Source organism: Anoplopoma fimbria, chromosome 21, assembly GCF_027596085.1.
Source record: "Anoplopoma fimbria isolate UVic2021 breed Golden Eagle Sablefish chromosome 21, Afim_UVic_2022, whole genome shotgun sequence".
Lineage (NCBI taxonomy): Eukaryota > Metazoa > Chordata > Actinopteri > Perciformes > Anoplopomatidae > Anoplopoma > Anoplopoma fimbria.
The window spans coordinates 1,023,839-1,037,816 of NC_072469.1; the positions used below are offsets into that span (position 1 = coordinate 1,023,839).

Consider the following 13,978-nt stretch of genomic DNA (forward strand, 5'->3'; position numbering starts at 1 on the left):
GAAACAGAGTCTAAACCACGTCTACAAAGTTTCTGTGTACATATGACCGATGCTCTTTGTGTTTATTCAACTATTTAATACAGAACAATCCAACACTAACAGGAAACGTTCATCATTCAGAGGGATGTTACTCTCAAACTAATTGTTCTACTCGTAATGAAAGATTCAGAGGTGTAATAAAAACAATCCTTTGATGTCTTTGAGGCTTTAAGAAGTTTCGCTATGGAGGAAGATGATGAAGATGCTGTGAGTCCAACGTTAAACGTCTTTGTATGAACTGGTTTCACAGATTAAACCTACATGATTTGGTTGTAAACCTTGAAATGTGAGCGCTCACTCCGGTGCAGATTTACAGAGCGTGTGCTGACGTCTCTCACTCAGGAGACGGACGGAGAGCTAAGCGTCCACGTTATCTCAACTCTCCCCTTCAACACGTTAACCGTCCGACGCTGAAACCACGGAGGAGCGTCCGTCATCAGGCTGCTTTCATCACGCTGCTTTTCCCCGACGTAATAACAGAGTCTCTGTCTCTGAGGACAATTAAACCTGTCTGTGTCTTATCTGTCTGTGTCTTATCTGTCTGTGTCCCATCTGTCTGTCCGTCCCTCACACTTCCTGCCTCTTTAACCTCGACTCATGTTACCCGCTGAGCTCGTCCACTGATCCGGAACGATTTCAATCCTGACTATCTTCCTACAGCAAAGTCCTCATAAAATATCTATATTTTCATACTTTTGACATCATTTTCAGTTTAGGACATTTCATCTTTGGTGTATTTTTTCCAACTGGCTCTCTGTAACGTTAAGTTAGTTCCTAATCCAGTCTGATTAGTTCAAACAAAGTAGATCTGAGGATTTAAGTGTTGAATTTCTGGTTAGAAGGTTTATCATTTATCATTTTCTTTCAGCTGACTCACTGAACATTAAGTGCAATATCATGGATCCCTATTGTTAACCTGTTTACATCTTAACTTTGTATTCATTTTGAATCTGCACCTAATTGTTAATGTTATCTGAGACTTTCCCACTTTGCACTGCAGCTGCTGCCCAGTAATTTCCCTCAGGATAATTTAAGGTTTATCTCATCTTATTTAATTGAATTGTGACCATGCATCCAGCGGTGCACTCTTCCATCACATGTACAGACAATCAGGCAGCATCCAATTAAATAGGAATTCCGCCTGAACAGTGAAAAGTCATAATTGAAGGGGGGGTTACAGGGAATGTTTATCTGATATTGTGAAGTATTTAAGAAGAGTTTACAATTCTGCCTGCTTATTATCTGGTCAAAGTGAGTTTTCCATTCATTCAGTTTATTCCCATTTAATGCCAAAGGAATCTTTCCATCTTGAATATTCTTAGAATTCTGCCACCCTCAGTGCAACTCAACTAATTTGCACTCTTGTTTTCAGTTCGCAGCATTTTAATTTGACTAAACTGAACAGTTGGTATGTTGTGGATTTAAAACATGAACCGACGGAGCTCATCCAGCAGGTGTTTTGTAGATCTGGAGGTGTGTGTTGTCTCTGAGATCCTTACTGACGGATGTTTGTGTTGGAATGTGGGCAGAGCGAGGATTAGCCGGGTAATCCCTGACCAGAACGACGCTAATCCTCAACCTCATCCTCACACCTCTGGACACATGTGTTTATCATGACAGCGTTCACTGAGAGGTACAATCATCAGGTCTCCTCAGGCCACGATGAAGAGACTCTCAGCTGTTTAATCGTTTTATAGAAAGTCAAAGAAAAGAAGGAAATTCTTCACGTTAAATAAGAAATAAAGAAAGCCAACAGACTTTAGCCAGCTGTGTGTTCTAACAGGATAACTCAACACATTGTCAACACAGATTCATTAACTTTAGAATATACATTTTTTGCCGAAGGTTTAAACATAACATCATTTTCTGGTGTATTTTTCAGGAAAACTTCTAGAAAGATTAATAAAAATGTTAATTTTAGGTGAAACTATTAGAGAGATAAAGAAATGTCCCACTGTTGAGTTTATTTCTGTAAGCAGTGTAGCATTATAGCATGGTGGAATTAGCAAGCTAACTAGCAGACGGCTGGCTACTTAGCTAGCCTGCTAATTCCACCATGCTTAGATGCTATACGGTAACAAAAAATTTCGCTTATCTGTTGATAGCAATGTGCTTTCCTACGCTGTGACAGTGTGGATGAAGCATTAAGCTGTTATATTTTACTTATTCAGCAGCTGGCTAGTTAGCTTGCTAGCTAATTCCGCCATGCTTTCATACTAACTGGTGGCCAGTGGCAGCACTTAATCTATGGTCCAGCTAACTTGCCAGCTCAAGAGATGGACGAGCTATTTATCTTACTCGCCAGTTCTCGAGATGGAGAAGCTAGCAAACTTGCCAACTATGATTATGGACAAGCTAGCAAGCAATCTAGCCAGCTCTGGAGATGGCCAAGCTATCTGGCTCTATAGATGGACGAGGTAGATAGCTAACTCGCCAGCTGAAGTAGTTGAAGTAGAAGTTGACTAATATGGTCCAGTTGGTTAATATTAACCTTCTAAAGTAACATCGTGTGTCTGGTTCCACTTCTACTTCTTCTTCTACTCTGTTTAATGGCAGATCACAGCTTTGCATAGCCTACAGCGCCAAGTGCTGACAAATTGTACTGTAGTTTGTACCGTATTTATCAGCTTTAAACCAGTTGATGGAAACACACCGAATTCTTTTATTGCAACATTTCCAAGGTCCACTTCAAATTAGCTTGACAGTAGAATGTTGACCCAGCTACTGATTGGTGGTCCTGTACTGAGGTTTGTGCTCTGTGTGTCCCACCCGCTCTGCCGTACAGTGTCTGGAGTTCGGCGAGGGTTCGGTGACGGGCGACATGTGCGAGGACCTTTGTGTGCTCGGCCTGGTCGAGTACAAGCGCTGCCTCTACTACGAGAACGGGAAGAAGGTGATCGAGGCGCGCTGGAGAGGAAACCCCATCATCCTCAAGTCCAAACTGGAGAATTTCTCCTCGTATGAGCCACTGGGAATACTGGACTACCAGGTGACGTCCCTGATTATTGATCGGGGGGGGCTCGGCTCGGCTTAGATACAAAGAACACTGAATAATGATTAACAGTCATTCTCTCTGACAGGACACGGCAGAGGAGCTCTCACCGCTGGATGTGGTTTTCTACGCCACTCTGGAGGTAAGTCGGATCCTGTGATGCTAATAAAAGATGCTAATCACTCAAAAATCTGAACTTCTACTCAGAATTCAAACTGATGTGTGTAAACCTCCCTGTGAGAGCAGCTTCCTCTTTCCTCTGATCTCAGGTACGAAACTCTCTGGGGCTGGCTGAGGATGAAGAGGACGAAGAAGGAGGAGGAGGCGGAGGAGGAGGAGGAGGAAGTAACAGCTCTCTGGCCAGACTTCTGGGGAAGAAGCTGAGAAACCGAGATAAGAGTTACTCCAGAGCGGAGCTGGCCTCACTGTGGTCTCTGCTGCAGCAGGAGGAGTACACCTTCCTCCGGTAAAACTACCAGACACAGGAAATAACAGGAAATACCATGGAAGCATGTACAACCTCAAAGAGAACGATTTCAGTCTTAGAAATAAGGGCTCCAATCAGGTTCTTTCTGAAGGGTTAAGGTTCTCTCTAGAACTATTAGCTTCTGAAGAACGAGGGTTGATAAAGGAGTTTTCTTCGTAAGACTAATGGTTTAATTAAGAACACATTTCATCCAAAAAAAGGGTTATTTTTACGACTATGGGTTCCACTAAGAACCTTTTTTTGAAAGAAAGGGTTCTTCAAGGATTGTTGAAAGCATTCATGTTAAAATAGAATGCCCACAAAAAAATCCAAATCCCCAAAAACTGTGATTGTGAACCAGGATTGTTGTGAGTTGAGCTGAATCACATCCACCCTTTTCCCAAAAAAAGTCCTGCAAAAGAATCATGAAGATAAAATAGAAACGTAACTTCATCTTCCCTCCTCTTCTCTCCAGAGTCCTGCAGGACCTCAGCATCCACGTGGCCAAGGTGTTGGGCTCCTGCGGTCACTTCTACGCCGTGGAGTACCTGTCCGCCGGCCACGCCTGGGACCAGAACATCTTCTCCCTGGAGGAGGTGGCTGGAGCCCGGGGGAGGTGGACCGTCAGGGAGAAGGTGCATCGCATCGCGCGGAGTTTCCTGGACATGGTGTGGCACTTTGACAACGACTTCACCCACAAACTGCACCTGTGTGACATCAAACCGGAGAACTTTGCCATCAGGAAGGACCTGACGGTGAGTTTTCTGTCTCCACAATGAAAACCACAAGGCGGGTCTGAATGTTTCCTGAGTAAAGTAATGAACGTAAAGAGACTCAAAGCAAAGCAGGGAGAAAAGAGATCAAAGGGACGTTTTTTTTTATTAGAGGGAGTAGAGCCGGACGGTGGAATACGTGAGAGGTTTTTATAAAAGCAGAAGATGTGACCCTGAAGCTGAGAGAGAGAAGGTCATTCTGCATCGACCGCACACACACACACACACACACACACACACACACACACACACACACACACACACACACACACACACACACACACACACACACACACACACACACACACACACACACACACACACACATACTCACTACACACACACACACGCACACACACACACACACTCACTACACACCACGTTATTATCAAACTCGTTTAACTGATATCCCTAATCAGATTCAAAATTGGTTTATTGCCAAGTAGGTTTGAAGGAGATTTTTTCACGTTAATATAAAATAGATATTAGAGATGAATTATGATGTTTAACTTCCTAACATTAGCTCTAAACAGATTACTATACATCATTAAAACTACTCATGACTAAATCTGTTTTAAATAACATACAATATGTTATTTCCTAATCATTTGAATTGTGTGTTTTTATGAATGAATAAAACACTATAAATAACTCTAACAAAGTAAAAGTATAACGTTTATTATTTCAGAGCGGTGAAATTATTTATGGGACGGTGATGAAAAATATCAATAGTCTGGATTCTTGTAGACCAGCTGCTATAATCAAACAACAAAGGGATCTGTATCTGTCGGTATGGATCATCAATGATCAGTGATTAGTGTTTGCTCTCTTTTTTCTTTTGTGCTGATCTGATCCGTGAGTTTAAGGATCCGTTGCACAACTAGAAATAATGGAGGAAACAAAAAACTAAATAAAAGTACGTTAATATTAAAGTCAAAATCTGACACCTGTTTATTTAAGCTGTACAAATAAGGAGCCTGACAGAGAACACGGTCTTTGTTCTCTAACTGCATCACAAGCAGCGCTGAGAAAATCAAACAAAAGTCAGCGGTTGTTTTCTCAGCGCTATCAGATGCTTTTATGGTTTCGGCAGCAGACTGAGCCAGAACGTCATTAATCCAACACCGTGTCAGCGCCACGCTGGTCTCCGGCCAACAATCACGACTCTTTCATCCTCCACTCTTCATGATTGAGGCAGAATGAGCAGCTGGAGAGTGGGCCACAGGCTCATCGTTGTTCTCGTGTTTCAGCAGGATTTGTGTTGTTCTTTCCTGTAAAGGTTGTTGACATGGAACAGATTTAACAACTCATTGTTTATAACGCCAACATTGTAAAAGGTTTCTTATAAGACAAGAGCTGACATAACGTTCACGGCCAGAACAACAAGACGTCGTCTGCAGAAGCTTTTGTGTTTATTTTGTTTTATAGACAAAACATTTCACTTTAATGTCTTTTCTGACAGTGAAAATCAGTGAAAACAGCTTCCAGAGAGGAGTAACTGAAATGAATAACTTCATCTAATTAAAGTAGAAGTCTTGTGTTATCATCTCTGACAGCTGTAAGCCTTTAAGGAAATGATGTGCTTGGTTGTGTGCGTGCATGCGTGCATCTCTCTGTCCACGGCTCATCTCTAATACTACAAGACTCACCAGCCTGATCTTTTCTGTACTCATTCGTGAGTATTTGCTGAAAGACCTCTTGTGGTTGCGGTAATTCCCACTTTTTGAAAAATCTACTTTTTGACGGTTTAATGTCGCCATTGACCGTTGATTCCTCACTCCTCTTAAAGGGCCAGAAGGGGACGTGTTAGCTTTTGTTGTGGTTGAAGAACTAAACAAAAAGGTTGGTCTCATTTTTAACCTGAGCATCTGCAGATTAACTCCATACCTAATATGTTAAGATCAACTACATTTAGACAGATACGAGATGGATAAATCTCTGGTTTTGTTATCTTCCCCACCATCTTAACTGTAAGGAAGCCCCGAGGGACAATTGGTTGATTTAACGCTGACTCATTTCTGGGTTTTAGGACTCATTACTGCAGCTCTCTATTGTCAAAAAAAGGTGTCACTCCGTCTCTAAATTCTCTCTGACTTCCATTGGTTTTAACTGAAGAAGTAAATCTTTAAAACCACGACTTTCAAGTAATTTTCTTTCCTCTAAACACAAGGGACTATTTGTGGGTTCTTTATAAGTTGATTGCAGTGTTAATGTTCAAGACAGAAGAGAAAGTAAGACATGCAGAATACAAATAAACACAGCAGCAGATTCACCTGTTCACAGATCAACTCAAAGGTCCAGTGAAACAAACTCACTTCACTCCAGCAGCCACTAAAAAGACATGCAGGACATTAATACTTAAAAATATACTGTAAACAAATAGATTTGAATTTAAACATCTGAAACTTGTGATTTCTTCAGATCATTTTGGTTTGACTCCAAAAACCCAAAAATGTTTGATTTATAAAGATCCCAAAATTGTGCACAGCTGGAGTCTGGAGTCACCTGAATATTATTATATTAAATTACATTATAATCAATTAATTATGTTTCCTCTAAAACAAAGAGTTTCTTCAAGTGTTCTGTTAAGTTTATAAACTATTTAAAATACTTGTTAAAAGGTAATAAAAGTATTAAATTAAAGGTGCAAATTACTATTTTAAAGTGTTAATAGGTCATGAGCTGTAACATTTATAAACAGAAGAATTTAATTAAAATCAGTAAAAGTGTCAAAATATTCTGTTAAAATGTGTTGTAGTCCTAAATGATCTTTTCTTTATGACATGAAAACCTTCAGGATGATACTAAACTCAGTCTTTTCTTTCGTGTCCATCAGGTGGTGGCGATCGACGTGGACATGGCGTTCTTCGAGCCGAAGATGAGGGACATCCTGGACCAGAACTGCAGCAGCGACGACGACTGTAACTTCTTCGACTGCTCGTCCAGCTGTAACCTGAACAAACGCAGGTGCAGCCCGCGCCGCCGCAACAGCAACCTGCAGGTGAGACTGAGATCGAGGCTCCATAGGAAAATGAAATTATTAAAATAACTCTGTGTTGTGAATTCTAGCAGCAGACTTCATAACAAGGTTTGACTGTTTATTATCTTTGTTTTTATTTAAAAATGGGCAAAACTTTTTCTGTTTACTAAAAAGGTTAATTAGTCCAGGACAGGAGTTTCTTCTAAGGTAAAGTCCTCAAAATGAAATACTTGTTTTATACATTTATTAATAAATAATTCAGTATTGCCTCAACAGAATTTTAATTTATGGTTTAAAACATTAATTCAGATCTTTATGATCTTTAATTTCCCAGAAAAATAAAAAGACAAATATATATTTTTTTAATTTTGTATTTTTGTTAATAGTATAACATTCACAGAAAATATATTAATTTTTAAATAAATATTTTAGTTTATAGTACAAAATCCAGATATTTCAAAATACAGCTTTTTTTTTTTAGTTCGGTCCAAGATTTAATTATTGATCTCAGGAAAGGTAACTTATATATATTTTTATACATTAATGAATTTCAAAACACTTGTTTTAATTTATTCAGATTTAGACAATTCATTTTTACTTCAGTTGATCAGTTTTAATCATGAATTTGAAGTTAAAACTACATTAATTAGGAAACAAATGACTTTAAGAATTTAAAATTGAATAAAGAAAACTAATGCAAAGATTTTTTTTTGGGAGATTTAAAAACACAGGAAAACTACATATTTAAAAGTTCTCTCCTGACTCGGTTCCAAGTAAGGTGGATGATAAATTACAGGGCTGTCTGTTTCCCAAGAATTCAGAGCGATCGGTCTTTCACAATACTTAATTATACGTGTGTGCCGCCTGGAATGATAATTACAGGAGGCTTCAAACCTGCCGACAGGTTCTGTTTTTAGATCTGACATGAAGAGACATTTCATTAGAAATCTGCACTAATACATTTTCATTTATTCTCTTCTGATACTTCAAACACTTTATTTTCTTATCTAACCTGTAGAAGTGTTCAGAGGAAAGAGAAAGATAGATCTAATCTCATCTTCTGTTCTAATCTACAGAAATCTGTAAAAATGTTGTTAAAATGTTAATTTTATTGATTTAAATTGGACATTTCTTTTTCTTACTGCACAGACATTTTGAAGATTTATATTTTTCATCCAATGCATCAAAGATTTAAATTCAAATAAAAAAATATTAAAACTTAAAGTCACAATTTAGTTTGTGATCTTTCTCTATCTACATATTTTACTTTTTTAGATTATCCTTATCAGTGTTCTAATTAATCTTATTTTATTTTTGTTATCTTATTATTAAAACTATTATTTTTAATTTTGTGAAACACCTTCTGAAACTGAGGTGCTTTGTAAATAAAGATTTCAATTCATTTAAGAATCATAAGGTAGCATTCACCAGTCATAATAATAATAATAATAATAATAATAATAATAATAATAATAATAAGAGTAATAATAACTAGTCACATGTAATAAATGTTGATATTGAAATTATATTTTACATTATAACATTACATTATTTTAAATTCAGTATTCATTATTTACAAAGTATTGGTTAAATTATTACCAGTAGTAGAAGAAGTATTATAACCATCATGTAATTAAATTATATTGCATTTTGATTGACTCCATTTAAATCAGTGTAATTCTAAAAGCAACATAATGGCTCATCAAGTTGAAAAATATTATATATATATTATAATGATGTTACATTATTGCAGCTTTCAAATCATTTAAAAATGATTACGCAGAATACTTTTATTAATTCTATTAACACTGCAGAAAACTGATATGTATCAGAGTAAATGCTAAATTGTGGCTTTTTTATAAGGCAGTTTGAATAATAATAATAATAATAATAATAATAATAATAATAATAATAACCTACAGTTGGCCTCTATATCAAGCGTAACTTGAAGCCATTTTGAAGCGTCGGCCCGTCAGACTCGGAGGAAACGTCCAGGAAACAAAAGCCAAGCGGGACATCACCACCATCACCACCATCACCACCATCACCACCTTCATCTCCATAACAACGCCGGGGACGGACTCTCATCACCCTGCCGGCTCCGGTATCACATGTCACATGATACGAGATACCTGCATTCATCACAGGAGAATATGTGTGAATATGAGACGGAGGGAAAATATTTTTCTACGGCCGATGACTGGATGTGATGCACAAACACAGAAACATCTGATGATGAGAAAAGAGAAGAAAAACTTTGACATTTTATAGAAATAGGACGCAAAAAGCAATCTGTAATAGTAGTTGGTTGTAATGAAGGTTGCTAAAAGAAATTAAATGCAAGAAATTAAGTAAATAAAATAGTGAAAACTAGGAAACAAGAAGAAAAGGATGTAAATAGGTAAGAAAAAAGGAGAACGTGAAGATGGTAGCAAAAACTACAGATGAGAAAGAAAAAAGATGATTAAGATGATGAAGAGAATAAACTTAAAATAGGAAAACAACCAAAGAGGAGAGGTTGAGGATAAACTACAAATTAAAGAAAAGTTTAAGAGAGAAAAATAATTAATAAACAAAAGAGGAAACGAACAGTCAACGATGAAAAGAAAATTCAACAAGAGATTATTTAAACATGAAAAAAAGATGAATAAAAAGGGAAAATATGGAATGAAAATATAGATTAAATTAAATAAAGACAAAACTAGGAAAGAAAAGAGGACACAAGAAAACAGCAGAAAAGATACACTAGAAATAAAACAGGAAATAATCAAAGTGTAAAAATATGGATGAAAGATCAAATGAAACAACCAAAGACGAGAGGCGAGAAAAAACTACAAATCAAAGAAACAAATAATTAAAAGAATAAAATGGAGGAAACAAACAAAGTCAAAGATTAAGAGAAAACAGTCCTTGTTTTTAGAAAAAGGACGAACAAGAAAACAAGAACAAAAACAGAAATAAACTTAAGATGAAGAGAACAAAGAGAAATCTAAAAAAAAGAGTTGAAGACAAATGGAGAAAGAAAAGAGAGAGATGATCAGAAAAGATGGAAAAAGTGTAAAATGATGAACAAAAGAAGAGAAGAAGAAAGACGCGACGATCAGACCGGACAGAGGGTGTTGATGACATGGCGATGACACGCTGCCGTCCTATTGGTCCACCTGAAGCTCCACAGGTGTCTCCTGGCGACCCTCCGCCTGTCAATCTTCTCCTCAGAGAAAGGAGGCATTGTCTTTTTAACTGTGTGTGTGTGTGTGTGTGTGTGTGTGTGTGTGTGTGTGTGTGTGTGTGTGTGTGTGTGTGTGTGTGTGTGTGTGTTTGCGTGATGACTGATTGAGAATGAAAAGCGAGGCGTCGTCTGCATAATGACGTAGAAACAAAAAGCATTCTATTCAGGATCACTCATCTTTTGTCTCTTCTTTTATCTTCCTCCCCTCTTTACCTTTCCTTTCCTCTACATGTTCATCTTGCCTCCTCTCCTCTTGTCTCCTTTCCTCTCTACTTTTTTCTTTTACTTCTATTATTACCATTTTTCATTTATTTTCCTTCCCCGTCTTCTTGTTCTTATTTTCTCCACTTGTTTCCTCCTCTCCCATCTTTTCCTTCGTCTCTCCTCCCGTTTTCTCTTTCTCTTCATCCTCGTTTCTTGTCCTCTTCTTGCGTCACACCTGTACTATCCTTCAACACTTATCTCCTCACCTCTTCTTTCCTTTCCTCTCAACCTCATTATTTCCCTTTTCCCCTTTTGTTTCCTTTTTCTCCTCTCCCATGCTTTTCTTTCTTTTTTACCTTTTCTTTCCTTGTCCTCTTCTCTCTCCACATCTTCACACTCAACTTTAATTTCTATCCTCTTGTATCCTACAACTCGTTTCATCTCCTATTTCCTTCCTAACTTCCAATCTTCTCAACATTTTTCTTCACTTTATCCACTTCTTCATTTCCTTTACTTTCAGTTTTTCCATCATCTTTTTTCATTTCTTTGTATCTCTTTTCTTACTTTATTTTATTTTGTTTCCTCCCAACTTCCCTCCTCTCTTCCTTATCATCTCTTATTTTCATTTCCTCTCATCTTTACTTTTTGTTTCTTTCTTTTCACACTTATTTTATATGTTCTCTCCTTTCCTTTCCTGTCATCTCTCCATTCTTCTTTACTTTTTTCTCCCACTATATATTTTTCTCTCCTCTTCTTCTCATCTGTCTGCCTCCTTTTTTCTTTCTTTCTTTAACATCTCCACTCCTGTCTTGTTCTTCTTCTCTCTTAATCTTCTCTTCAGGTGATTTGTGAAAAGATCTTCCGACCTTGGTTTTCTCCCACACTGCTCGGTGCCAAAGCAGGTCTCCCTCTGCAGGTAAGATTGTTCATATTTTATTTACTTTAATATCTATATGTATTCATGTTTTGTACTTAAAACAATCTAAAATGTTTGTTTTATTTATTAACATATTTTATCATATTTTTATTGGTTACTTTTGTTCAAATAAATGCAGCAGCAATAGAATGAAGACAATCATCAACACTGTTAAGTACTTGTTTGGGTTTAGAAAAAGATTCTGGTTCGGGTTAATACGTAGGCAGACGTTTGTTACGTAACTGGCTTTAGTGATGTACAAAAGTTGCGTAACAAAACGATTGAAAAGTCAGTCAATGTTGAATTGGTGTCATACGGGACATGAACAGCGGTCTCCTGGGTGAAAGTTGAGTGTTTGTTTGTTCATAAAGACACCAAACTGTATAAGACTGTGTCTTTAATTGACGAGTGGGGAACAAGAACAAGTTGAAATATGAGAAATTGAGATTTTCTCTAAAGTCTGAGTCTTTCTCTAAATTGTATATTATCTTCTGTGTTTGTCTTGATCAGGTGGAGCTGCAGCAAGCGGTGCAGGAGTGTTCAGAAACAGACGGAGGTGTGGAGGAGGATGGAGGAGAGGCAGGTCAAGATAGGGGCGTCCATCAGCGCCTCCTCAGCATCCTGACCCGCCTCCTCCAGGAGGGAGGGGCCTCAGGTGAGGGAGGAGGGGCCTCGGAGGAGAAAGGTCACGTCCACACTGCACTGAACTTCTGAGGTTTTGGGGTTGAAATGCTCATCCTGGAATCCAACGACCCTCCTGGACAAAACCTGGACGTTTGTTTACACGTTTGATGTTTTCAATCAGAATCAGAATCCAGATCCAACAGGACTGAGATGGATCAATATGGATCGTTTCTGAGACATATTCAGGATTATTTCTGATCAAACTTTAAACGTGAATATGTCCGTTATGGCTTCTTAGTTCCAGAGAAGGAAGAGAAACAGTTCCTCCAGTTTGGTTTGGAAGAACTTGACCTCACCTCCATCTAATACCTTTGGGATGAACTGGATCACCGATGTGAGCCAGACCGGATCACCAGCATCGATGCTCTGGTGTCTGAATGGGAAGCAAAACCCAGCAGCTGGTTCAACATCTGGAGTAAAGACTGAAACCAGGAGACTGGAGCCTGACAAACCTTTGAGTACATCTTTGGGACACATACACAAACTAGATTTTGTAGATCAGATGTTCACTCTTTGTCGTCCAGGAGGATTTCAAGTTAATGTGTTTTCAGATTGTTAAATCTCCACAACACAACATCCAGACCAGGACTGGAGTGAGAGAGCTCAGCGACGCCTCAAGTGTCTTTTCATCAGAGGAACCTGTTCTGGATCCTCTGAGAGGTTTTTCTTCTTTTACTCATCCAGTTAGTCTCAGTGAGATATATAAAAAAAAATCTCTCTCGTTTGCAGAGAGGCTGCAGTTAGAAAACATCTGTGTACATAAGTGTTAGCTGCATACGACATGTAACAATGTAGTAAATGTATTAATCATTAATAACATCAGTTAATAAGTAAATTAATGACTAATGGCTGTCTTTGTGTTTTTTAGGCTTTCAGGATTGGGTACAGTTTTTTTTTAAAGCGGAAATGATTTTCATTCCAAACAGTTGCACAAAACATTACATTCTAATTTCTAACCCTGACTTGACTTGACTACATATGAAACTTCTTCGTTCACCATTTGTTGAGTGAAATAACACTTGCAGTCCTTCAGAGTGAGTAACTGAACATATTGATAAAAACTGGTATTTTCTTCAGTCAAAAAAACAAGTCAACCAGACTTGGTAGAAAGCATTAACTAACGAGTTCAGAGAATTATTCTGTCTCCATCTACACTCCACCCATTAAAATACTTTATCACATTTAATCACAGAAAAGAGGTGTATAACCAGAAACCACATGGTCAAATACGTCACGTGACATGACATGTCAGCTTGTCATTTCATTTGGTTGTAATTTAAAATCATTTTAAAGAGATTTTTGGCAGTTTAGGCCAACGTGGATCCGACAATTAGCACAAAATGTTTTCAGGGTCTTTTAAATGTGTTCTGGCCCTCCGGAAAGAATCCAAGAGATAACATTGTGTTCATGATCCGTTTGCACCCAAACTGATTGGATGAAACTTGTTGGACAAATGTTTTTTTAGAGATCCTAATAGCAGAACATCTTCAAGGTTAAAAACCAAACTAGTGCACGTGTTTCTTCAACAATCACTTAATGAATACAAACCACAACTGGCTAAATACCGTTCTAGACACGATGAATGCCGGCAATCGAAGACTTCCTAAAAGATATTTCATACAAAAGTTCAACTCAAAAACCTGTCTACCAGTCAGAATATACATTACATTACATTATTACATTATTACATTATTA

At 37.8% G+C, this 13,978-nt stretch overlaps 1 protein-coding gene across 1 annotated transcript in view; it reads left to right on the forward strand.

Moving 5' to 3' along the window:
• dipk1c (divergent protein kinase domain 1C) overlaps positions 1-13,066 on the forward strand; it is a 36,634-nt gene extending 23,568 nt beyond the window's left edge. The window contains exons 3-9 of the mRNA XM_054623090.1: positions 2,825-3,028; positions 3,120-3,173; positions 3,301-3,497; positions 3,973-4,252; positions 7,107-7,271; positions 11,525-11,599; positions 12,110-13,066. Of these exons, the coding sequence (XP_054479065.1) occupies positions 2,825-3,028; positions 3,120-3,173; positions 3,301-3,497; positions 3,973-4,252; positions 7,107-7,271; positions 11,525-11,599; positions 12,110-12,313 (1,179 nt within the window). The 3' untranslated portion in view covers positions 12,314-13,066. The remainder of the gene's footprint in view (positions 1-2,824; positions 3,029-3,119; positions 3,174-3,300; positions 3,498-3,972; positions 4,253-7,106; positions 7,272-11,524; positions 11,600-12,109) is intronic.
• Positions 13,067-13,978: the final 912 nt, after the last annotated feature.